Raw genomic sequence first — 27,990 nt, forward strand, 5'->3', positions numbered from 1 at the left:
CCAGAGCCCTAGAAACAGCAGTGCTCAGATTTAAATTGGATTTTGGAGGGCTCTTTTTCCTGTGGCAGACAGTCAGAAATCCTGCTGACTGTCCAATTTACAAGAGATGATGTCATTTTGATAACGCTCCCTTCTAGGTTCACACACCCAAGTGTTCAGACAAATTCAGCCTTTGTGCTTTCTGTGAAACATCCAAAAAGGTCAAGATACCAAAGAGAAACAGAAAGACAAGAAATGAAAGTACAGTACTTATCAACTACACTATCAGCTATGTAAGTGTCTGTGTGTATATTCTCTTGTGTTCAGAAAAATGCAGCATATATTCTTGATTCCTACAGGTATGAAACAACATGGTTCAAAATCACATCAACAGGAAAATGATGCAATTGTAGTAAAGCATTTATTTATTTTAAAACATTATTACATTGCTAGACCATTATTTCAAAATAAAAGCCGTAATATATTCATTCAAAACTAGGTTGTTAAGCATATATATTTAAATTCTAATTTTCATACACACAGTGGAAGAAATTTATATTTTACAAGTAGCTATTTTTAATAGACTTTATGAAAAACATGTTTAAAAATAACTGCCAAAATCTGTCTCTTTAAATATACAAAATATCCTTGCTGTGCTGAAGATACCTCTCTTAAAAGCCAAAAATATCTAAGTCAATAGCTGAGTCCACATCAAATCCTACTGAAAACAGTAGTGACATAAAAATGTTAAAGCACTGTACAAAGTAAGTACAGCCTTTTTTGTCTCAGTACTGTACAAATCTGGTTTTGTTTTAAAATTTTTTAATAAAAACTGCTATTTTTGAACTTAACGTCCTTTCCTGTGTGCAGAAGTGAGCCACTGACATTAATTCTGTTTACTAAAATGTCTCCTTCTCAGAATTATGAATCAAAGAATTCAAAGGGAATTTCACCACTTATTTCAATGACAGCAGGACTGAAACTTCTCTTCAGCATATCATTTAGTAATCTCTCTTGGTTTTCCCCTGGTTTTATAATGCAAAATATTACAAATTCTTAAATACACTAACTGATGAAATCAGAACTCAGGTACTTCAGATTACAAGGCTGGTGTGTGGATTTTCACTGTAAAACGGAGTGTTCAGTTAAAAAACCCTATAGCAAATAATGCTGCATGCTTTTTAATCAAGAATCCTTTCTCTTCTCTTGCTTCCTTTACAGTCCCTTCTGGCATTTCTTTTGGAATGAGCTTTTTAAGAAGGTGCGGTATCCTGGATCATCCACATACTCATTCTTAAAGCGAGAACTCAATACTCTCTGCCTTTTCTTCTCTCCCAAGATAATATCTGCTCCATAAAATGTGTCTTCAAATCTCATGTCAGAAGCTGTAGACTAAAACCAGACATTAGTTACACATACATACAATTTTTATCTTTCCATATTTTACATGTCCTATTCAGTATTAAATTCTCTATGTCTATAGTGTTCCTTGGAAACACGTAACTAACATCTGTTGTTAGTCTGGATTTTATCCAGGTATCACACAGTCATGATAATTCTAGCTGAGAAAACAGTGACATGGAAGTGATGCAATCATTGGGCAGGTTTAATCCTAGCAGTATCATGTAATATTCACCATCTTGTGTTATTCAGGAAAGTTTAAAATCCAAGCTACTATGTCATGGATGCCTGAAAAGAAGCCTGGGCACTGCCTAATTTGCAAAGAATCAGGGTCACAGTTTGGTCAATCGTCATCAAATTTATACCAGCTGGGAATCCCCACTAACAAAGCAGTGTGTCGTGGTTTGACATGGAAGTGAATTTTTTTCCAGGAAGTTGGGTCAAACCAATCAGTGGTCAGGTTTGGATACTGGCACCTGGAGTGACCACTGAAAGTATGGACACGCCTCTGAGAACACAGGGGGTTAAAAGCAAGAACTCCCAGGGGAGCTGTCTCTTTAATTCCGGTTTTCAGAGAGTGCAGACTCTCCCCTGCCCAGCCATGGGCTGGGTGGGGGAGGGGAAGCCACGCGGCCTTGTCCAGGTATGCCGAGGGGCTGAGGGTCTGGAACCGAGCCAGCTCCTGGACGGAAGGGTGGAGAGAAGCGGAGATGCCTTTGTTCCCCCACCACAGAGGGAAAGTGACAGAGAGCCTGGCGGCACCTGGAAATTTGCCAGCAGAGGAGAAAGAGAAAGGGCGGGGGGGGATGATGCCCAGTGTGGGAGACGGGATGCTGGACCGAGATATCAGCTGTCCAGGGAGTCTGAACTTTTAACCCTTTCCAGGAAATGAGGGCTTTGTAAAGTATTACTCCTCCTCAATTTGTAGTGGAAGAGAGACAGTCCGGGACCTGACATGTTAGAAGAAGAAATATTTAGGTGGGAGGAGATGATGAAGTAGCTTTTGGCTGGACTTTTCTTGTTAGCCATGGACTGAACCAAAATCTCCTGCAATAGAGACTGCATTTTAGGGGGATGCAGTGGTGACCCAAGGAGACCTGCTTCAGCTTCTAACAGCACAGGAACGGCAAGAACAGAAGAAAGCTGAGGAGGGAATGGTGATGCCCTCTGTCTTCAGAAAGAAGATGATCTCTGTTCTTGGACCCTTGGCCCCAGGGGAAAATGGGGGGGACTGTAGTCCCAGGATAAGAAGCTGAACTGTTGTATCTTTGGGTCTGTGGCAAAGCATCCTTAAAGGAGCCCTAAGGGCAGTCTGTCCATGCATGGTGGTGAGAGCACTGTGACATGGAATGGAGAGTGTCACACTGGCAGATTTTCTCCGGGCAGTTGCCATGTGTGACAGGGAAACACAAGAGGTGGCACCTGTATTTCCTGGGGGAGGTCTATGGCGCAAGAGAGACTTCTCTCTCCCTTGATAGCTTGAATATTGATTATCTGAAGGGTGGTAATTTGATCAGGAATCCCGGGTGATGTTTCATGGTGGGTGTTTTAGGAATTGGGAGGAGGAGGGGTGTTTTAAAAGGTCTTCATCCTGGATTTAGTTTATGTGTTTTCTGTAGTAGTAGTAGTAGTAGTTTAAAAAAGTTTTTTTTTCCCTTTGTTATTAAGCTTGGGCCTGCTCTGCTCTGTTCCTGATAACATCTCACAGCATTTATTTGGGGAAGGTGCATTTTCATGGGGGTGCTGGCATTGCGCCAGTGTCAAACCATGACACAGTGGAACAACAAACAGCAAGCCATTTGGGCAGAATCAGAGGCAAAATATTTTGGACCAACTTAAACTGCTGGAGTCACAGAAGAATTCCCAAGATTAAGAAAAATTGGTGTCTTCTACTTCAATAGATAGAAACAGGATCATAGGCCATCTTTTATTTTTACTGTGTTCAGCACAAAAAGGTGAAGGAGGTGTTGGGCATGCCTTGAGGACTAATCTGTATATTTCTAAAATTTAAGGCACTAGTAAAAAATCATGCAGAAGTCTCAATAACTGCTGTGGTATTTTTTATTCAGCTGACCAAATTTAATGTTTTTAATCTATAGTTAACTCCCTAATGAAGTTAATAAACAAATAAATAAAAAGACATATTGATTTCTAAAAAATAATTTTTAAAAACAATAGTATAAACCCCATTATTACTATTATTATCCTGAGAATGCAATAGTTTGCATTCTAAATAAAAATTAGCAATGGTACGCTTTCCAAGAATAATAAAAAACTCCATTAGATGGTTCTTTTAACATTTTCCAAGACATCTATCTTAACCCTAATCAGGACACTGGAAGATTTGTGCATTTATCCCAAATTCCCTGACATAAAGGTTTCTTAACCCAGAATATTTGACCAGTGCACTTTACACCAGAAAGAACTGTCTCAAGACAGGTAAAAACAGTCATCTCCTCCAACAAATGTATGGAAGTACTTTCCCTTTTCAACCTCTATGAGTCATGTTCTCTGTGAGGTTCAACACTTTTCCACTAGGCATACACACATAAAAATGTAGCTGGTGGATGTTGTTTGAAACAGCAGGAAACTTTAAAAAAAGCAGCAAAGATTTGGTTTTAAACCAAAGAAGACTAGTGAAATGCTGGTAAGTCCTGCTAGCAACATTAACGAATTTTGATCAGATATATTGTGTCTTACAAGAAGTTAATTGCCTTTTTATTAAATTAAGGCTTTTAAAATCACAAAGCTCTGAGAAGCTGGAAAGTTTTTTAAAAACAATACCTATTATAAGCATAGTGAAATAATAGAATGTCTGTCAATTTAAATGTTTACTAATTTGGTCATTCCTGATATGACAGATGAGACAAACACAATGTCCCTTTTAAGAGAAAAGATTTATGTCTGACAACAGCATCTGCCTGTACTGGAAGAACAACTAGCCATCTCACTAGCAAATGGAGACACCTCCTAATTGAGCTGATTTAGACACTCTTAAGAGCACAGGTTTCATAGAACGTGAGTCTATTTAAACTGAAAATCCAAAATAAATCCTAGTATAGTGTTATTGGTCTTTTGAGCATATTTACATATACATATTACAAAGTTAGCATCAGCAAATACTCACTAAACGTGCTTTTACTCTCTTAGGAAGCTCTTCATCCAGTGTATATATTTCTTCTCTCTTCATTACTATTTGAGAACCATCTTCAAACTCCACCTAATTGAAAAAAATGGGTATTTGAAAATAAAATAACAATTAACTCTTGCAGGAAGTTCCTGGAAATGTTTCCATATGAAAACACATATGTAAGAAAAGAAGACTTATATACAGACATTTTCTGTATATTTTCTGTCTGTTTTAGCACAAAAATAGTCTCAAACATAAAAAATGTTATTTCTTAGGAATTGCAACACATACCTCATTGAAAATAATATCCAAGGAAAGAGACTTCAAAATCAGCACTGACACATATATAATGAAGTAAAATTTTTTAGATTAGGAATGCTGAACAGTAACAAGACAGGCAAGATTATTTTGCAGGAGTGACATATTAAAATGTCCTTGTGTTGTTTTTATTTTTCTCAATTTTTTTACTTGCTTCTAATAACTAAAAAATTAATTTTAGCATCCTGTGATTCAAGGTTGAGGAAGACCATGTCAAAAGAAAGTGTGAGTGACAACTAAGGAAATACCAGTTAACAGAATTTTATTGAATCTGATGGAATTTCTTTTAAATGCTGTGTTCAGAAGATGAAAAGCTTTATCATGCTTAGGTTTAGATATAATCCAATATGAACCCTGTTAGCAGAAAATGAGAAAGGAAATGTAACTAGGTGTGAGGAATGTTAAAATGCTAAGGCTTTGAAGCATTTAAGTTTTTTCAGTAGCTGCTGATTTTTTCCTCTATTTAATACTTCATCTAACAGTTGTGAATTTCAGCTACTATCTGTGACTGCAGTTTAGCTCCCACAGAAACTATAATTTAAAGTTTGGTATAAAATTAGAAGTCCCATTCTACATCCTTAGGCGATTTAATGAGACGATGTGAATGACAACAGCACACTTGACTGGAAGAATGAGGACAAATATAAACATAGGAGAATACTGACTTATCGAAAGTATTATTACAGATACAAACGAACAATCATTTGTTCAAGCATGAACAAGCATTTTAACTTGTAAATGGACTGTGCTTTTTTCAAATTAAAAGCTTGCTGTAGCTGAGTATGTCAGATTAATACGTGAACAGATGAAAAATCCGTATGTCCATTCTCAACAGCCAGGTTACAGACTATGATCTATTAACTTCTTTAAAAACAATTTTTCCACTGCAACTAATAGTGCTGCACAAATCTGGAAGGCATTTAAAATGCACAGAGCACACAAATGGATAACAAAGTCACAAGAATCATCCTTACTCCTTTCTGCTCCTGTTATTAACCCCATAAGCCTACTCTGTTAGCAGTATGTTTGAGGAACTTAAAGGTCAATTTGCCTTAAGCTTGTTTCATTAAGTTATGGCAATCCAGGGTGCAGGAACAGTCTTTCTGCAATTCCTACTCCTTCCTGCACAATACATTTGGTAATGTTTTTGCATAATACACTTGGTAATAAACTTTTTTGCATCCCTGGTGAAAAAACTGGGTAGGAAATTAACTCTGACACTTCATGTGATAAGAAAATCTCTTCTTAAATGGTCAGTATATTTGTTTTTACTTACAATGTGCAGTAGGATGCAAATACTTCATACCACTGAATGCCATGCTTGCAGTATGAAATATTTTGCACATTTACCATGAAGAGTAAGTGGAAGTTCTTTAGGTATCATCCAGCATATCACACTGGAAATAATTTGCCTACACTTGATAGTAAACGCAAGAGCTTCTCTAAGACTTTCAATAGTATCATGATTCATGCAAAATATAAACCTACCATCTCTAATAGCTCCAATTCAATTCAGATTGCAGATCCTACATTTCAAATCATCAATTTTATCAAGTAAGTTATTACACTTGGATTCTGCTGCTGTACTGTGTCTGCAAGATGTGTTACTATCTTCATGAGATTTTTTTCTATAAGCACATCATACATTAAAGAAAAGCTGTTAGAAAGCAATTAATGGAGTGAATGGATAATTTAATACACTCTAACTCAATTGTGAATCTCAATATCAGGAATCATCAAGAAGTCAGATGTAGATCACATTAATAATTTCACTTGAGCACCTGCTTCATTTGGCAAGTTTAGCTCTGCTTAGGGATTGTGTAGGATACTGGCTGACAAATGAAAACTGTATGACACAAATTCTGGTGCATTGTGTCATAGCTCCTGCATGCTTAAGTACTGCTGCATTTGGTACAAATGTCTGATCAACATGACAAAAATTCAGGGAATTTTTCAACTAGAACAGATTTGCCTTATGAGATCTAAGAAATCACGCAAAAGACTGGGTAAGAGAATCTCAAAGGTGCAACATAGATCACACCAGATGAAAATAAACTTTTTGTATGTGTGAGTCCTGGGAGCTTTTAGACACTGTTTAGAAAGACCCGAGGAAGAACTACTAGTATATCTTGAAGGTAATCTTGCACCCTTCCTGTCATAAACTTTTTGTAACCTGTGGCCACAGGCAGCCTCCTCTCATCCTGAAGACAAAATATTTGCTTTTCTCTATAGTTCTATGTATTGCAATATGGACTCCCTCTAATATTTAAACTGTCATTTCCCCCCATGATAGGGGTTGTTAGAGGCAATTTACAGGAATTTATGTTTGTTATGCTGAGGAACTCTAAATCTTGCTGAGCCTCCATATGCTTATCCATTTTCCTTAAACAAAACTCATTTCATCATGCTGTTCAAGGGGTCTAAAATAAGACAACGCTGTTTGTTTTGACTATGTCATATTCCTTCAAATATGAAAGACAACAACATTCATCTAATTTATCCCACAGTATTCCTCAGAAGACTAGTTGTTCAAAAGATTAAATGATTTGAAGATTAATGTTACTATAGAAAAATAATCTTCATACTTTATAAAGACTTTTGACCTTCACAACATAACACAGCTGCTAAATATAAGGGAAGAGGTAAGATTTAGAGACTAGTTCAAGACTTTAGGCATTTGAGCACTTGAATTCGATTGCAAGTCATTGGAAAAGTGAGAAGGTCAATGCAGCAAGTAATTTAGCTTCCTAGTGCCTTAATTTATCTAGAGATATAATAGTAAATTTGCCATTTTGGTACAGTAATGTGAGGCCCCCTGATGAAAAGAGTTACATAAGTGAAAATTAATACATATATATAAAAGAAATAGATCTAGACTCTCATTCTTTCAGAAGTGCTATTATTATTGTGATTGTTTTATTGCAGTTTCTACCATTCACTTGGGTACTCAAAGCTGCTGACTGATTTTTCTCAAAGGCAAGCCCAAAAAAACCAGTAATTGTTACTCTGAAAGCAGAAGTCAGCTTTTTAGCTTTGCTTTCAGTGTTCAGCTCCCTTTTGCCTTTGCTGAAGATAAAATGCTCCTTAGATTAATTAATTCAAAAATGCTTCAGACAAATGAATGTTATGCTCTTCCTAGTGTCCCCCCTTCCAACCTCTTAATGAAATGCCTCAGGTTCACTGCAGGCTCATACCATACTTAATTTTATGTCATTAATTGTATAATTAGCTGTGAACTTACAAAATGAAAGTAAACAACCTGCAGAAAATAACAAATGTCATCTTTCAATCTTAATGTTCTACCTGTTTATCTAAGTTCTTAAAGAAAGCAAGTAATTTTCTTAATTTTGTAAGACCAAGTGAAACCTCTTTCCCATACATGCATAGCACCTGCTACCGGGTTAGAAAGTTTTACATATTAGTTAAAGTGTGGTAACAGTTAAAATAAGAGCTCACATTTCAGCCTTCATCTTTGACGGCGTGGCTGGACACTCCAGTGCTAGAGCCAAAGGAGCAATTTACAATAAAGACATTTCAGCACATGGTAATAAACATAGATACTCACCTGATACATGTGAGCTGTATTTGTTCCCAGATACTTTGCACCATACAGTTTTCCATCAGGCCATTTCACTTGGACAACCTCTCCCTCTGCAGGTGGACCCAGCCTTAGGCAGTCTCTGCTCTATTTACAAAGAAGGATGGATGAAATCAGTGAGTGAGCCACTGCACCAAAATTACCAGTAAGATGCTTTTACAACATGGTAATTGGAAAAGATTTATTACGATGCATGTTTCACGTTTTATAATCCTGCTAAGGGGCTAATGCTAATGCCCTTATGAAAATTAAATACTGACCAAAGAAACACTCTTTACAGCTTGATGCTGCATTGGCGAGATAACATATACATAAATCAGATAGTTATCAGCAACTATGATACACTTCAACCAAAATTAATTTCTAACACACACTGAAAATAAGGATCACTGAAGTGCAATTGCATATATGCAACACTTTCTCTTTTACATATCCAAGTAATTAATGTTTCGTTAACCATAGTACATTTTTTGCTGGATGCTATCTTTGCTGACTGAAACATACATGGATCAAACCATAAATGGTGAGAATGCCAATGAGTTTTTTGCTTAGCTGATGGAGAAACACTAAAAGAATCCAAATGCTTGTGAAATAAAATTAGGGGGAAATATTTTTTTCCAGAGGATATAACACATTTTTGTTCCAATGGTTTGGTCAATTTTTGTGCCTGACTTGTTGAGCATGTCAGAGCGTCAGTAGCTGCAACATGTTCTTGTAACGGTTTCTTTTGTCCCATATGTCTCAGTATGACCTAAATGATTAATTTTCAGAGCATGCCAACCACACACCCGTAACAGCAGCTGCTCACATAAGGAAATAAGACAAAGGACCCAAAAATGATGTGACACATCTGGGCTCACCAATTCTCTGTTCAAATCCTCACTCCAACAAAGGCATCTCTACTTCATAGTGACTACATCACAAGACCTGTCATGTAAATTAGAACTAACTGAGTAGTATTCTCCCAGGCATGAGAGGACTTACTCAGTGACCACATTACCTGAGCTTGTAAGTGGTCTACAGTGGGAAGAGAGAAAATAAAGATAAGGACTCAGTGACAGGACCTGGTGCTATCTCAGGTTGCCACAATACTATCACTGTTTTCTTAGATTTACGTAGAATAACTTAGAAAAATATTTGTATTTTGAGTTGAACAATTCACTTCCAACAGAGGCCAATGATCATCATGACAAAGAACTTAAAATGTGGGAGCAAAAATGCACTCCAGTGATCCTCACTTGGATATTATCTTGATGTAGTATCATTCTAGCCAAATCCAGCCTTTATAAACTGGTTTTAATCAGATGTATCTTAATCCATGAGTTTGATTCAACATGGGATAAAAGAAATTAAAAGCTGGACTTTCACAGAAACACTTTCCTGCATGACAATACTGCTCTGTCACCCCTCAGGTGCTGTGCAAAGGCTTTAAAATATGCCCTCCGTGTTTGCCTGGCAAAGGTTGCTATGATAAACACAGAAAGATATATCCTTTCAATGTCACCATACATTTTGAGTAGGTGGAATTACTATATTACCCTTCCCAATATTTTCAGGAGAGGCAGGAGGGTAGGGGAAAGGATGGCTGCTGCAGTGGAATAATTATGACTTTGCAGGGGACAGGGATTACTAAATGCTATCATGGCTCTGACTATAAATTAAATTAGACTGTATTCTTAGTTGTTCTCTCCTCAGTGATGACTGTCAAAATGGTTATTGTCATTATGATACTTCTTCCGCTATCTATTTATTGCAAACGTGCAAAAAGGAGTCTCAGCTAAGTGTCTTGAAACAAACTTTTAAAATGCATCATGGAATGGAATAAATTTCCTGAAAACAAACAATCTAACAACAATGTCAAGCCTAACATTAATTTTCCAAGAACAAAAGCCCAGCATGAATTACTCCCTTTGCAACTTCCACAAGAAAAAATATCTTATGAACTCTAGGATAGCTAATAGAATTGCTCATTTGGAAAATTAGAGTCCTCATGGAAATAACTAGACAAATGACTACCTCATTCTTTATGTATCATCAAAATGTCTTAGTCTATGGAACAATATTTGGTAAATTGGTATTAGTTTTTATTAATTCCTACCAGAGCTCCTACCTTTTATTTTCACAGGATCATAACCATTTGAGATTCTCTTTTTACTGCACAAATAATTCTAACAATTTTTTTTCTTGGAAATGATAAGACCCATTTCTTAGACAGACAAAATGGCAAAAATGCAACCTCATTTTTTTCTCATACAACGAAAAGTCAGACAACTTATGGTTGGTATAGCAATCTTTCAACATACCCATACCAGCTGTAAATAACATACAGTGTGGGCTCAATCTACATTCAGCTTACAGACCACACACATGTCCCATACAATTACATAATGTATTTTCTTCTTTATAGAAATGGATAAATCATGCCCATCTGTACTGAAAATACAATTCACTTACATGTCCAGTTTCACATTCCTGCTGTTGCACAGCTCAGAGCTCCAACTCCAACCATGACTAGCTATCACTAAAATAAATACTTCAAGGCCTCCCTGGGCCATTAATCCAAGCATTCAACATCACTCACAGTGAAAAAGTCTTTTCTTAAGTGAAGAAAATCCTGTGTTGAAGAATTTCCTGTATTTCAGCTGGTACCTGATTTCTTTCTTCCTGTCATTCTGCATCACCAAGAAGTGCATGGCTTCATTCTCTTTACTTCCCACATCACATATTGACACATTTGGATGAGATCCTTTTGAGTCTACTGCTGTCCTGAACAGTCCCAGCTCTGTCAGTCCCCTCATATCACAGATGCTTGAGTTCCTCCATATCCTTTTACGACACTTTCATATCCTTTTACGATATTTGTTCCTCTATGTCCACAACCTTCTTGTACAGGTAAGACCATAACTAGACACATTACTGCAGATATGGTCTCCCCAGTGTTAGGTTTACAGCTATTCAAAAAGACACTCCATGAGCATAACCTGTAAGTAATAATACTTCTGAAAGTTTTTGTGTATTAAAGGTAGTACTTTCTGGGTTTAGAAACATTTATTTTGGAATTCATTATATACACTAAACTAAAATAGTAAGCAATCTATTTGCAAGAGATGTTGGAAATCCATGTTGAAATACTGGGGTTGTCTTCCATGATGTCATGAAGGAATTCACACACAGAGCACTGCAGACAGAGAAGACATTTTTTCTATTTTTCTTCTGATATTCTGTTGTTTTTACTAGAGAGGTTGGTTAGATTTATTAAGGCTGGACACAGAATTTGAAAGTGACAAATCCAATTGCAGTGGCTTGTGATGGTTCACACAGACTAGGAACTGTGGAGTCACACTAAGAAAATGGAAGACTGCACCTGAAGCATGCACTGGAATTCAGGAAATATTGAAATATTGCAATACTGCAATATTGCATTGAATTATTGCAATAATTTGATTACAGCCACTGACACTTGAAGAAAAAGTCTTCAAATGCTTTCCTAAATTAAGGCAAAGAGGTATAGATATTCTGGTCTAAGATAAACTTATGAACTATTGAGACTATTCTCCTAAGCTGTCAAAAACTGATGTACTTTGGACACCTACAATTTTATTTCAACAGTGCTTCCCTGATTTTTCGGTTATTAAATCAGCTATCTCAAACTCAATAATTATTTTAAAAATTGTAAGACTATAAGAGCCTTTGACTTCTTTTAGATTTGATACAAAGGAGCCAACTGAAAACAAGTATCTAGCCCCTGAACCTCTCTGTATGGGCTTGCAGGATCAGTGTTCCTTTTACTGTAAGCCAAGGTTTGTGTCCACCTGATGAAATTGAAAAGGTACCAGTCTGTAAACCCTGGTGATATGCAACCTAGAGTCCAGAGAGAACTGGCTGGTGCTTTTTCCAAGTCACTCTCTATCATATTTGAAAATTCAGAGTAGTTAGACAAAGTTCCTGGTGACCGTAAAAGTAGTTAGACAAAGTTCCTGGTGACCTCATTTTTAAATGAGGAGAAAGTAGAGTCAGGAAAATACAGACCTTTGAGCCTCACCTCTGTGCATGAGACAATCATGGAGCAGATCTTCATGGAAGACATATTAAGGCACATGCAAGACAAGGAGGTGATCCAAGACAGCCAGTATGGCTTTGCTAAGGGCAAATCATGTCTGACTGATCTAGAGGTCTTCTATGATGGTGTCCTGGTTCTGGACAGGGCAGGGTTAATTTTTGAAATAGCCAGGAGAGGCCCTGGATAGGGCCTGGAGGTTATTCTATAGGCCTCATGTTCATTGCTGGGCATAGAGAAAGAGACTCTCTTTTGTGGAGAAGGAGCTCCTTCCGGTCAGTATGGATCAGAAGCTGTCTGGTACTGTCTACTGCTGGGGAGGGCACTGGTCATTGTATCTCAAAAACTTGTTTAAAAATAGGAAAATGTGGCCAATATGGCATCTTTTAGGGGAGGTATGAACAGTAGACAAATGTTTAAAAATGCTGCAGAAAACAATAATATAATAGAAAATCACCAACACTTGTCTATTCAAATCAGGGGTCCATCACATCACCTGGCTCTTGTTAATAGTTTGGATTATGTGATTCTACCCTAACTCAAGAGAGGATACATGAGTTGTGATTATGAAGATCCCTAACTTGATCCTGCAATTGATAACTTAGACTAGTGTACTTGCTTTCAAAGCTGCTTTTTGCCTCTCTCTCATGCTTTTGCATAAGCATTCTGTAGAACATCCCCTATCAGAATGAATAAAATCAATATTCATTTTGATCAGATCAGAGTGGGAGATTAGTAAACTCAGTTCTCACATCTGTGCTCTTACAGTGAGCTTACTAGGGGAGAAAAGAATAAAACATTACAAGGTAAAAAAACATTTGCAATCCATAAGTAGCAAGTCTGAAGACCTCTCTTTAAAGCTAATGAATATTCCTAAGACATTTTCCTGAACACGGCTCTAAGAATTCATATATATAAAACAACCCAAATAAAATAAAGATTAAGATTTCTTTTCCTATGCATGAAAAAATAAGGCCAACAACTTGGAAAGGTGTTGAAGAAAAAAAATTATGGTATACAGTATTAAATGTGAATATTCTCCGCAAGTGGTTCCCTCTTGAAGATTACTCATATTCACCACTAACTCATCTGAATAAGCATATTTTTTTTTCTTATTGTGTTAGGATAACACAATAAGAAAACTTGTTTTTTAGTGGGGGCAGAGGTAGCCACAGAGGCTGCTTCTGAGAGAGAAGCTCATTGGAATTTCTACTATGTCCAGCAGAGCCAATCCCTAAAGGCTCTGACAACTGACATATCAGCTGGCCAAATTAGAGAAGTTAGCAATGCCTCTGTGATGACATATTTAAAAAGGAAAAATGGCATGCAATTCCTCTTTCTCCCTCTCCTTGGAGGGGTGAGGGAAGGCCACCAGTTCCCATCCCAGCGGGGCCTAGCCAGACCATGCTGCCAGGGGCCAACCCGACACCGCAAGCAGCCCCAAGACTGAGGCTGGGAGCAGCCAAGGCCAGAAGCAGCTGCCACCATCCAGGTCTGTGAGCGGCCCCATGGCCAGGATGCATGACTGGGGCGGTGCCATGTGGCCGCATGGCTCACAATTAACTTTACTCGCTTAGCCACTTATAGCCAGCTGTGATGCAGACAAAAGGGCAGAAGTGGCAGCAGCAGCTTTTCTGGCACGACAGCGGCTGGCACAGCTCCTGGGGCAGGGACCACGTGACCAGCAGTGAGAAGCATGGAGAGCAATTCCCCAGTGTGGAGCCCAGTTGGGATTAACCTTTCAGTGCTGCTGAACTCTACAGAAACTTTCCAGTTGATACAACTTGAGAATAAATGAACCTATAGACACCAATTCTCTCACAGGTGAGAAAAAAGGAAAAGGTGAAAACACACAGGGAGAACAACATAGCGACGCTAAGGTCCGTGAAAAGGAGGGAAGGGGAGGAGGAAGTGTGCTGGGTGTCCTAGTTGAGGTTCTTCTGCAAGCCATGATGAGGACTATAATGCAACAAACTATTTCCTTGTAATTCTTGAAGTGCATGGGGGGATGTAGAGGTCCACTCGTATCCTATGAGAAAGGATGGTCATGCTGGAACATGTGGATGCTGAAAAGATGTAATTTAGTGGGAAACTTGAACAGAGAGAGAAGACCCTTGCTTCCACAGATAGAGAAGGAGGATCCTTGCTTCCAAACTAGAACAGCTCATCCTTAAAAGATTACACCCGATGAACTAATTACCCACAGAAACAGTTGTGGGAAGACTGCTTTGCCCATGGGAGGGACTCACATTACAGCAGATCGGGTGGGACTGCTACTCGTGAACATTAGGACCATGTTGGAGAAATTCACAGAGAACTGTCTCCCGTGGGAAGGATCCCATGGCATAGCAAAAGAGGCTCCTTTCCCTAAGTGAACTGAAGGAAGATTTTCAGAAGTGACAAACTGACTAAAAACCCCATATTTGTCTCCCTGCACTGTAAGTGGGAAAGAAAGAAGGGTTGGGGGGGAAAGTGTTCTAAATATTTATTTTAGTTCTCATTATCCTCTTTTAATTCTCTTAATTAATTTTTTCTTTATACCTTTTAATTTTTTGAGCCTGTTTTGCCCTTTGCGGTGTTGTGTTGTCTTTCCCTGGTCCCAGGCAGCTCTGCAGAGCCTGGCAAAGGCACTGCTTCTCGGCGGGACCAGGGCTGCCGCTTCCTCCCGGGCACTACTGCATTCCCTGTGCCAGGATGGGGCTGGCCGCTTCTGCTGCTGTGCACGAGGGGCGAGACAAAGAGGCGAAGGAATTGTCCACTTGGTCCGCGTGGTCGGCTGGAGAGTTTTTATTGTCGCGTAGAGCTGCAACGGAGAAGCGCGACTCGCTCCCAGCGCCGCATGGACGAAGTGGCGCTGGGACCGGGGAGGCACAGGACGAGGAGGGCAGAAGCCCTCCCGGCCAATGGGGACAGGCGCCATGGTGGTGACGTGGACCATGGCGACCAACGGACGCGACAGGGGCGGACACAGGGCTCTGGGACGAATGGGGATGCAGGGATGAGGTGACTGACAAGGAAATTTCAGGAAGAGATGGGGGGTGGCTACTAGAGTGACGTGGGGAAGCTCCAATGGCAGGCAGCCTGGACTGAACCATCGTGGGGGGAACAGGGGTGTACAAAGGGGTACAGAGAACCGGCTAACTTAACATTATATATAAAACGCCTAATCTGAACGCAGCCCAGGATGCAATAGCCCTTAAAGCTTTTTCTTCACAATCCTTACCTCAACTCATGAACCTCCTTTTTTAAAATTTTTGTTTTCCCCTCCTCTGCTCAACTACAGCAGAAGAGAATGAGTGAATGATTTTTCATGGGTACACTGGCATTTAGCCAATGTCAAACCCATGACACTTATATCACTGTCTATAAACCTGAGGCTTATATTCATCAATTGGCATAAATTTAAAGTAAACCTTTAGACAGTTAGAATAACCTCCTCTTTTTCTAAACAATTTAATTATTTTGAAACTAGTTAAGTAATTTTCAAATCTACTGTATCAGTAACATTCTTCCACCCATTTCCCAGGGGGATGACTCTACAAAATCCATAACACAGAGCAGTCAACTGTCATCAAACATTAACTAAGACAGAAAACAAATCCGGCTGGGACCTCTTTCTTCACGAGTGTCTTAACTGAGCAATCCCAATCCTGTGACCAACCTCAGGAGCTACAGTTTTCTTTTCCCCAATACTAATAGCACTGTTTATCTGTTTAACTGCAGACACAGCACTGAGCTTTGTTATTTTTCAAATCATTCTCATTTAGACTGTATTCAAAATTAATTATTTTTGTTTGTTTAAACTGTATTCAAATTATGGTATTTTCCTCAATGTCACCTAGCAAACATTTCTGTGTCTCCTTGACACTCCTGGCTTTCACTTCCTGATTTGTTTTGTTTCAAAAACAAGGTACAAAAAGAATGCCCCACTGTTTAATGAAATTGTTGTCAAATACCACTGATGGTATAATTCACACAAACAACCCAGGTTAAAAGCGGTTAAGTGTGACTCTTGCAACAGGTTTTTTGAACTAGTACATACTTCTGTTTTTTGCTGTATGGCATTGTAAACACAGTAAGATAATAAAATACACAGAAATTTAATAAATTATTTCACTTAATGGTAATGGATTTGAATAAAAATACAAAGAACCTGACTGGGATTATTTTTCCTGGATGCTATGAGTTTAAAGATGGATTAAATGTTAGCTCAAACATACTATTTGCAAAAGTTATTTTAGCTGTATATATTTCTCATCTTTCAAAGTCACTCATTATTTCTGTATCATATGACACCAAAACCCTCTAGGAAGACATATTTCAATCACTCAACAGCAGTTTCCCAGAAAGACTGTGTAAGAATCCATTTCATAGTGCTGCCGCAGCTTTCTGTATTAGAAAGTTCTTCCAATTTTTAACAGTACACTCTTGTCTATGCAATCAGGCAAGATGGAATGGCAAAAGGCAGAGGTAAGCAGAAGCTTGGCTTCAGCCCCACAGTGGACCTAGAGAAGCAGATCCTTTCTGTATTGTCCCACCCCTGCTGTAGAGGAGCCATAGCACAATATTTTAATCCTCCTCCTGGCAGACTGAAAGCTCATAATCTTGCCCTGAGGTTATAAAGATGAAAGAGAAGCAGATATTGAAAAGACTGACTAGAGAAAACTCAGATTCTGTAATTGCACTAAACTTGACTTTCCTATGTACCTACATATTATTTTTACTCTAAATCATGCTGTGTTCATAAATTTATACATATTGTTAGAATCAATCACAGAAATAGAACTTGCTCATTTTCTGTCATCCCCTGCATTTCTTAAGTATCTAAGAATAGTTCAGCCCTTACTGTTAGTCTCTCTAACCACAATTTGCACAGAGAAAGCCATTGTATTAACTCTTATCCTAGAAATGTCATGGTTTCTGAAAAATAACTTCAAATTAATGCATGGTCTCCAAAACTCAGAACAACAAAAACCTCTGTCCTCTTATATTTGAGAAACTGAAATTCACTTTACAGTAAACTGAATTCATAACACATTCATTTCAATTTAAAACAAACTACTATTCTTGTGTTAATCACAAAATTAACAGTAACTTCTCACAACACAGTCAAAGCACACTAACTACATACAATTTTTACTGGTAAGACTTCAAGTAGTTTTCTAGTCCCTAGACTTAAAACATGAAAAAGAAAGAAAAATCCAGGCCTGATTATTTGGCTTTTGCACAGAAATGGTCCTCATGGTTACTCCAGCTGAACTGCAGGATTAGCTTTTAAATTTTCCCCCTAAATTAGGACCTGAGTTAAAATTACTACCCCATCTCATTGCTTCTAGGGTACACATAATGAGATAGTGCTTCCTGTACTAACAGAAAACAGATGAAGATGGTTTAACAAGGAGTGCAGAAGCAAGCGCAAGATGGCCATACCATCAGGAAGTGACCTTTCCAAGGCCATTCTGCAAAAGAACTTCATCCAAATTTTCTTCTCTGTCTACATTCTTTCAGCTAATATTAACTTTCAACAGGAATGGTAGTGATTAAGCTTCCACAGTCCTGCTCACTGGTGATTGTTTCATAAAAGGAGCATGACTAATGTGATTACAACCAATACCTCCAATTTAGAAAAGCTGGCCATACAGACAAATACCACATCACAAATGCAAACACTGAATATATCTACTAACACCATTAAAGTGCAAGTGGAGAAACAAATTGTGGAAACTCTCTGAAACAACCACTAATCTCAACTGTCAAACTGTTTTTCTTTCCAAAGCTGATAGTATATACTAGTTGATGCAAATTTTTAGAAACACAAAATTAGGTCTCATATATTCCAAGACAATTTGAATGGAAAGGAGAGTGGTAGCTAATTTGTCACAGTCAGATTTTTATCTGAACAGGAACAGCAATTTACACAGTGTATTAGCATTTGAAAGAAAAAGCCTGATTCCCAGGAGTGCAGTTCTGGGTTTGAATTGGTATAAATTCAGTGGAATCACCAGATTAACAGAATAGTTACTGTAATTCAACAAATTTAGCTTTGAATAATGAAATGGGAGTATAAAAATACTTTAAATTGACATATAATACGTTGTCTTTAAAATATTACTGAATGTTCTCCTATGAAGTGAATATATGCTTTTACACAAGAAAATTGGAATATAAATGGGACCATGCATTTGCACATAAATCTAAACATTTCTTATTTTCTATCCAGCTTAGAAAGTTATTGTTTTAACCATTGCATTGTCTTTCAGTGAAGTGTCAATAATACAAATTCATGCATAATGCTAATTGATAGACACATAATTGCCCAGAAGACAACAACTCAAACCACTGCAGAACGTGACTTAGGATGTCCAGGGTGGCACTGGGCATCAAAATAAGGCACAGTAGAGAGGACACTAAAGGGTACAATATACTCTTATGGGACAAAACTGAGTGTTAGCAGTAGGAAGCTGAAGTTGCCAAGGACACCTGGATGTCTAATTAGCTATGAGGAACAAGGCTTCTGCAGTGCAGCAGAAAATCCTATCTTATGCTTACATTCGAGTCAGATAAGACTGAACGCTACACTAGTGCCTCCTATCCTGCCCACCTGTATATTTGCTCCCTGTAAATCAGTAAGAGTCAGATGAGTACAAAGACCAGTTCATGTGCTGCTCCTGCCCCCTCCTTAGGATGCAACACAGACATAAAGGAAAATATGAGTCTTCCAACACTTCCTCCACTGACCCCCAGTAAATCCAGTAATAACCTTCTTCTGCACAACAGTGTTGTAAACTAACATATGAAAAAACCCTACAATTCCTGGATTTCCTCAGAAAATAGGTGGGAGGTGAAATAACACTCCTATCTCAATCCCAGCAGTCCCACCTCATCTCAAAGATTCCTGTGCAAATTCTAGTGATTTCACCATGTTCCATAGGCTCATCACAACTGTACTCATTGTGGTCTCAGACAAGGACACACATTGTCTTTGCAAACACAAGAAACGTTGTAATATATTCTTCTCTCACCTGCCTCACTGCAAAGTCAGCCATCTTATCATGAACTGCAAAGTAATGATTTATCTTCCATTTTGTTTCTCCTGCAAGGCATTATGCATTACCTCTCCTGAAAGGCATTACCTTCAACTCATCTAACATCATTATTGTTAAGGATCCATAAAACATTTCATCATAAAGCAGAAAGGCTATTCTACAAGGAAATGGTAAAAAGATAATACTTCTATTTGAGGCTTTAATTTGCCTATAATCTGTTCAATATTCATTTTTTATGCTTATCTACTAAGTTGCCTGTCTTTCTGCTGTAATAGGAGACAAAGAAGTAAGAGCAACAGAAAAAATGTTTGTGTTCTCCATAATAAAGTGAAAGTGACTCACTTAAATCAAGAGTTATGGTACTGTACAACAAGTTTTAGATTAAAATAAGACTATTACATCTGTTGATGCTTTGTAGCTTCAAGAGTTAAACAATGGAATAAAACCCTTCAATCTCCAGCCTTAGACCTAGCCCTTGGTTTTGAAATAGCTTGATTTTAACTTACAAAGAGCACAGTTTTCAAAACAGGAATTAATTTGTATTAGTATTCAGATGATGCAACAATTATTTACATGTAAAAACCATATCATTCTATGTATAAGCATTTGTAAATCTAGTGAAAAGTTTGCAACTACAAAAATGTGTTAAAATTTTTTTTCCTTGTTCACAAACTCAAAGCAAATTCTTCATAACATATATAAATATTAAAATTATTGGAGTATTTCACAGAACAAGAATGCCAAATCCTACACAATCTCTATAAATCGATCAAGCCAGAAAAAGAAACCCAAATCCTACACAATCTCTATAAATCGATCAAGCCAGAAAAAGAAACCTAAGTTTTTTCTGAGACATGTCATGCAGGTCTCAAATTTGCTTTCCAAAATTTCTCAGGATTACTAGTCAACAATCACAACATACAATTTGCTGAGAAGTGAGTTCAATTACACAGCAATATTGTAAAGCTGCAAAACACAATTGTACCAGCCCAATATGAATTGCACATTATTCAGTTTATAGACTCAATGTCACAGTTAAGAAACCTTTTAGAAAGTTCTAAACCAATTATAATTCATTATGTCTCTTTTCCCACATCACAAAAACAATTCCCACAGCTTTTGACTAAGTTTATGCCAAATACAATCTTGTTCTTGCTACCTTCAGAAATGCATTACATTCCTACTTCATATTCTCAGAAATTACTGGTGATGGTGGTACTGGAGTGCACCCAAAATCTACAAATTGCCAGAAAATGTGCAAATTCAGCCATTCTAATTTCCTTACCAATTTTTACAGATTTACATACCATTATAATAAAACTTGAACAATAAGCAATTATTGTATGCCAGCAGTCAAATGGATCTTTCACAAAAAGGCAGCAAACACTACTATTTAAAACTTTGATTAAAACAGGTAGACAAGTAGAAAAGAGTTGTCAGAAGACATAAAGAGAGAAAGGTATACAGAAGAGAAATCACTAGGAAAAAATGCTGGAAACTAGTCAGGAATTCAGTAATTTATAATGGCAGACAAGGTTGACGGAAGAAAAGTAACGTGTCTTCTTTGTAAGACAGATTGTCAGAACCCAGCCCTTGGGAATTACTAGGCTAGAATCAAAACTTCTGGATTTTTACATACAGATGGAAATTAAATAGGCTCACAAGACTTACGTTCTAGCCCAGTATCTCCAAATGTCTATTGTTCAAGAAGTATGGTTTTTCAAAAGCAGAGGCAAATGTATTAGCATAACAGATACTCAGAAGCTGCCTGAGTATCACATCTGCAGACTCACACTTCCTTCACCACTGGAAGTCATTAGTCACAGTCAAAGTCATTAGAGAGAAGCTCCTGAAAACAAGATTTTGTTCTTGAAACTACATCCTGAGCACTGACACCCACAGCTTTCGAAAGTGAGCTACATTTTCTAATCTGCAAATGTAAAAAGTCCCACCAAAATAATGGCACATTATGGTTTTCTACTAGTATTCCCTTTAGCTGGCCTGGAGGAAATAATTTTTGAAAAACTGTCCAGCTAAATCCTATTTGTTCTTCATCTCAAAGGAGGATGAAGTAAATCTGTTCTGTCTCTCATTTATTTAATAATACCCAATTGTTTCAGGACAATCTGTATTCATCCTATCTCATTCACCTGTAAATTATCCCAATTGTCTCACATAATTATTAAGGTTATAAATGCATTTGCAGTTTTGAACCCCTGCAAGTGGTATCTAGGCCAGGAAGGATCATGCAAAACCTCAGTAAGTCCATGATAATCAAAGCAGGTAGAATTGGCACAGTGTATAGAGTACATGTGTACAGTGCATATACAATAGAGTGTGCGTCACAGGATATCAAAACTTTTTTTCATAATTTTGTAGGATATGAAGTGAGCATTTGTTGCCTAGGATCGTAGAGGATTGCAAAGAAGTCCCTCACTTTAAAAAGTTGTGGGTTATTGTTAGCAGTTTATTTCATTAACAGATTCTTAAACTACATTGCTATCACACTGACTGGTTTTTCTTCAGATACTAGTAACTAAATTGTGGGGATTTTTCTGTCCGTTTGTTTTTAACAAATAAAGCAGGGAATAACAGTTTTAGATGCTGTAAAATCTAGGTGCACACACTAAAAAATTGCAGCCTTTGTAATAATTTCAGTAACGTACTTTGGTTGTCAGAGTCCTGTTCCTCCCTCTCCTGAGAGTGGCAAATTTAAAGTATTGATAGACACAGAAAGACAGAGTTTAATCTCCTCATTTTCTCTTCACACTGAGGGCCTTCTTGGGTCCACTGCTGAAGGAAGGTACTTGCAATAAGTATCAACAGAATTCTGTTAAGGATTCAGGTATCACTGCTGGTATGTTAAAAATTTCACTGCTTGGTGGTGCTTTTCTCATGCTTGAATTTTTCTCAAGATAAGGTGGCATCCACTTAAAAAGAACTGGTAGACAAAAAAAAAAATCAAAGAAAATGTCAGACGGAGTAATGTGACACATGCAAAAATGAACTGAAATTATCTCTGAACAGAGAGATCTAGCTGGAGCTCAGGAAATAAAGGAGAGTTTATCACCTTAACAAAAAGAGGCAGCCAGCTCAGGAGAACTACAAGGATGTTGTGAGGTTATGCAGGAAGAAAATTAGAAGGGCCAAAGCCCAGCTAGAATGTAATCTGTCTACTGCCATAGAAGACAATGAAAAATGTTTCTGTAAACATTCACACCAAAAGGAACGCTAAACAGAATCTCCATCCTTAACTGGATGCTGTGGGAAAACACAGTGACAAAGAATGAGGAAAAGGCTGAGGGACTTAACTGCTTTCTTTGCTTCAGTCTTTAATACCAGTTGTTCTGTGAGAACCAGTCCCTTGAGCTTTAAGACAGGGGTAGGGAGCAGAAGTGGTCAGCAACCTGCTACACCACTTAGACACACACAAATCTATGGGACTGGGTGGGATCCACCCAGGGGTACTGAGGGAGCTCGTGGAAGAGTTTGCTGAGTCATGTTGCATCAATTACCAGCAGTTCCCGCTAACTTGGGAGGTCCCAGTTGAATGGAGGTTGACAAATGTTACACCCATCTTCAAGGTTGGTCAAAATGTGAACTCAGGGAACTACAGGCATATCAGACGGAGTGCCAGGGAAGGTGGCACTTTCCCTCAGTGCCAAGGAAAGCCATGGAGCAGATAATCCCAAGTGTCATCAAACAGCATGTGCAGTACAATGACACAATGAGGCCCAGCCAGCAGGGGTTTGTGAAAGGCGGGTGCTGCTCAATCAACAGGATCTCCTTCTGTAACAAGATGACAAGTTTAGTAGGAAAGGAAAAGGCTGTATATGTTGTCTGCCTTGACTTTCATAAAGCCTTTAATGGCATTTTACACAACATTCCCCTGCAGAAACTGGGCTTCTGTGGTTTGGACAGATACACTGTTCACTAGGTAAAAAAACTTCTGGAAGTCTGAGCTGGTAGTCAGAGTCAGTACCACTTCTGAGTCAGAGTGGTAGTGGGTGTAATTACATCCAGCTGGGAGCTGGTGGTCATTGGTGGTCCCCAGGGCACAGTACTGGGACCAGTTCTGTTCATTAATTTCACTGATGACCTGGACAACAGGATCAAATGAACGGTCAGTCATTTTACATGATTGCAAAATATCAAGTTGGGTGGGAGTGTTGATCTGCTGGAGGGAAGATTCTGCAGAGGGATCTGGAATCTGGACAGGCTGGATTGATGGGCCAAGGCCAGTGGTGTGAGGTTCAACTACAGTAAGTGCTGGGTCCAGCCCTTGAGTCACAACAACCCCAGGCAGCATTCCAGTTTGTAGAAGGCCAAAGGCATCTTGGCCTGTACCAGGAATAGTGTGGCCAGCAGGACCAGGGCAGGGATTGTCCCCCTGTACTCAGAGCTGCTGAGGATTTGTCCTGTGTTCAATTTTGGGCCCCTCACTACAAGACAGACATTGAGGTGCTGGAGCATGTCCAGAGAAGAACAATGGAGCTGGGGAAGGACCTGGAGCACAAGTCCTGTGAGGAGTGGCTGAGGGAGCTGGGGGTGTTTAGCCTGGAGAAAAGGAGGCTCAGGGGCAACCTTATTACTCTCTACAACAGCCTAAAAGGAGAATATAGGCCAGGTGCAAGTTAGTCTCTTGTCCCAGGCAACAAGTGCTGCCTTGTGATGTGATCTGAGATATGAGAAAATGGCCTCAGGTTGCCCTAGTGAAGGTTTAGCACTAGAACTGGCTGCCCAGGGAAGAGGTTGAGTCAAGAGCCCTGGCTGCAGTCAAAAGACATGCAGAGATGGTGAATGCCTTAACCAGAACTAATACATATTTTTTAAAGAGGATGCCTTCTGGATTTTATCAGAACCTCAGAAAATTGCCAAATCGTGGTTCTGCAAAAAATCTTCTTGAACTCCTGAATATAGGATCAATTGTTTTTCCAAACACATCTCATTTCATCAACACTTAAGATGCTCTTGCTTTTAAGAAATAATTACAGCAGCATTCCATAAGCTACCATGTTAAAACAATGTTATTTGATTTATAGATTTTAATCGGTAAATTTTCTTCGGGTTCTGGACATACCCACAGTGCAACGTCACGTTCTCAATATATAACACCAACATTTATACACTTATAAGTAAACTAAAACACAGTGTGGTTATGTCATGGCAGCAATTACACTCATTTTTGTTCACCTAGTTTTCTTGATAACCACAAGGTGAATCCATGACATCAAAGAATTATCTGTAAACTCATCACTGAAGGACCAGGACACTTTAAGGGGGCAAGAGCTTGGAAGGATGTTTGATATTTCAGGAGATGTGTGCTCAGCTCTCCTGTAATCAGACCTCTCAATAGACTCAAAGCATGCTTCACTCTGCAATTATCTTTTTTCTTCCTTGCAATCAATACAATATGGTAGTATCTATCTCCCCCTAAACATGCATACTGTTCTTCTTGATTTTAATAAGGTAACATGGGAACAACTTCATACAAATCTTACATATATATGTATATAAAGCATATTGGCAGCCACAATATATACACAAACAAATATTCTAGCTATATATCAAGAGTAATAACTTCTAGCAGAATGCTACAATATGCCAGTGCCATAGCCATTGGGTACCAAAACAAAACAAAACAAAACACAAAAAAAAAATTGTGGGATACCCTCCCTAAATGATGAGACCAAAGAACTGAAAAACTTCCTGATGCATAATCTGTGAACTGACATCTGGCCTACTGGTCAGAACAGTACTGTTCTTGGTGCTGTGCTTGGACAAGTGGCACATAAATGCTGTCTGCTGGAATCAGTTACTCAGGACTGCAGTATATGCACTCCCTAGTTGTGTGCATGCATCATTAACTGCGAAAGTTGTCATCTCATGTCCTTTAAGATATCATGTACTGTCCCCCTTACTGAAGTCTTCCCATGAATTACAGGAGGAATTTGTCCTGCTGTTGCTTCCAGGAAGTAATTGTATCTATACACTTCTTTACACCTCTTACACCTTCTGGGTTGAAGGAAAACGGGTTGGTTAGCATATTGGACAACTAACTCATAGGTTTAAACCCTGTATTGAGGAGTCTTAAGTCTAAGAAATCATGTATAACACTCAAGAAATAAATAATGTTGAAATTTAAAAATCTAAATATGTGTCCATAATTAAAACACTTAATAATTCCCCACCTTTTAGTAAGTAAATGCTAACACAAACCATTTATTTAGTAAATGCTAACACAAACCAAGAGAAATACATATGAGAAAAGAACAATCTATACTCTGATTTGGTTGTTATTGAATGCAGAGTTTCATGAAGCTTCAAAACCGAACTTTCCCTGCTACCTGTCTTCCTCCTTAAAAATAAATCACTGTGCCTGAGCTTTGGAATTCTAATTTATTGTTAGCTGAGCTGAAATTAGGTAGTGGATTCAGCACATACTGGAAGAGCAAAAAGCTCCTGCTATCTTTGTGAGCTGGTTGAAAAGTGAAAACAGAATAGAAAAATAAGTTCTTCAATAGGCAGCAACATTGCCTTCACACCAGATTTGATGAACAAGTCCTCCCAATGGCACTAACACCTGATATGAACGTTGCATGGATTAGTAAGTTTTAGTCTCAGAAGAAGAAAAAAACCACTTTTTTTTTCAGTTCCAGTAACTGCTGCAGGTATATTATCCAATGAAAACACAGCAACATTTCTCTAAGGAATGTGAAATTAGTTTGGTGTTTCCATCAAACAATTATATGTTGTTCATCCACTATCTGAGAAGCACTGAGGCATATCCAGACCTGATTACATTTATTCTGAGCTCCAGATCAGACTCCCCCACTAGGACAACAAGCAGTTCCTCATCTTTGTATTACCAGATCCTTGATGCAGCAGGTATTTACAAAAGGGGTTTCTAACAACAATATAGCCACAGTTACTTAGTATCTTGATCATCCTAAATCAGAATGTCATTGATCTTTAATGGAGACTTTTGCAGTGTTTTGCATTAAAGGACAAATTTTCAAAAATGTGTAAGAGAGATTTGGTGACTGACTTCTATTCAGACCATTGGGAGGTAAACACTGATCTGAAATGCATCCTCTCAAGTACCATATTTTAAAAAGATGCCAGACTTTTCAATAACTAAGAAGCTTCTAAGAACGGTATCATTTCCACTGATATATCTATCAGATAATGCTTCTCTCAGGAAAATATTAGGTCTGCAGAAAGCAGAAGAGCTCAAAGACTTTCACAGGAGAAAAATGTGGAGCGCTTCTAGGAGTTGTATCCCTTGAGCTGCAAAGCCAGCATTCTCTGGCACTCCTGTGTAAGCCAGGCTCTTCCCCTCTACATACTGAACAGGACTAAGTGAAAAGTAATGTTGCAACAAACAGCACTTTTGCCTATGAGTGGTTACTGGAGGCTTTAACTTCTGGAAATTAGTAGGAAGTACACCAAAAGTACTGGCTTAACACATAAAAGACTCAAGAGGATTATGAAGGTAAATGAGGACTAGAGTCACATCATGAGAAAGATGTCAAAGGGCACTAGATGCATACCACAAAGCTTAACATCCAATGTATTCATTGCAAACATGGAGGGAAAACAGAATCTTTGTCCAATTGCAAATTTTGCTCATACGTGCCAAGTCCACAATGTGGTTTTTAACAGTTACAAGAGCCATGGTATTTTATGTAACTGCATAAGGGAAATCAAAATTTCAGTTGACTTTTGAAAATTTAATAAACCATACTACATATAAATAAATTATTATTTTTCCCTAATGATTTTTATCATTACTAAAGTAATCTCACAAACTAAATATCAGGAAGAGTAAATAAGTTGTTAGAACAGATTCTTGAGAGCTGTTCTTCATATTACAGCAGAAGTTTTCTATTCTGCAAGGAATTTTTACAAGTTATCTCTAAGTGACATAGAAGGATATATGGAATTCCCTCTTTCATATTCTTTATTAAATATGTATTTCTTATTTAATTAAAATATTTTCTAAGATTACTCTTGATTCATTTGGTCAAATGGCAAAGACTAATTAGAACAACCAAAGTTTGGAAGCCCATTAGAAAATAATCATTCTCAGCAGTTAAAGCAACAAACATGAACTAAATACTAAAATGTTATGTCCTCAAATTCATAAGAATTAGTTCAAGAGATTCCAACTCTCTAATTTAAAAAAGAAAACCAATCAAATGCCACAAAAACCCACCCCAAAACAAAAAATCAAGAAAACAAACCAGAATGAATAGGAATCTGAGAAAGTACTTACTACAATGTCTTCAGGAAAAGTATCCAGACTGAAGGAGCCATCATCAAACATGACTTCATAGAAAAGCTGAGATGTCACTCCTATGACTCTGCAACTATAGTATCGTGTATTTCTATGTTTTGTGATGACAGTCTGCCCAACTGTAATGGCCTTCCCACATACTTTAGCTCTCTTGAAAAAAAG

General features: G+C 38.1%; 1 protein-coding gene across 6 annotated transcripts in view; it reads right to left on the bottom strand.

The window, feature by feature from the left end:
* Nucleotides 1–1,144: 1,144 nt before the first annotated feature.
* Nucleotides 1,145–27,990, bottom strand: part of KDM4C (lysine demethylase 4C) — a 255,205-nt gene continuing 228,359 nt past the window's right edge. For 5 of the 6 annotated variants that reach the window (XM_054004325.1, XM_054004330.1, XM_054004328.1 and 2 more), the window contains 4 exons: nucleotides 27,808–27,978; nucleotides 8,394–8,513; nucleotides 4,508–4,600; nucleotides 1,145–1,371 (listed from right to left, as the gene is read on the bottom strand). In XM_054004325.1, coding sequence (XP_053860300.1) covers nucleotides 1,195–1,371; nucleotides 4,508–4,600; nucleotides 8,394–8,513; nucleotides 27,808–27,978 — 561 coding nt within the window. In that variant the 3' untranslated portion in view covers nucleotides 1,145–1,194. Of the gene's footprint in view, nucleotides 1,372–4,507; nucleotides 4,601–8,393; nucleotides 8,514–27,807; nucleotides 27,979–27,990 lie in introns of those variants that run through there. The other variant, XR_008441497.1, reaches the window with a different exon arrangement.

This window comes from Vidua macroura, chromosome Z, assembly GCF_024509145.1.
Source record: "Vidua macroura isolate BioBank_ID:100142 chromosome Z, ASM2450914v1, whole genome shotgun sequence".
NCBI lineage: Eukaryota > Metazoa > Chordata > Aves > Passeriformes > Viduidae > Vidua > Vidua macroura.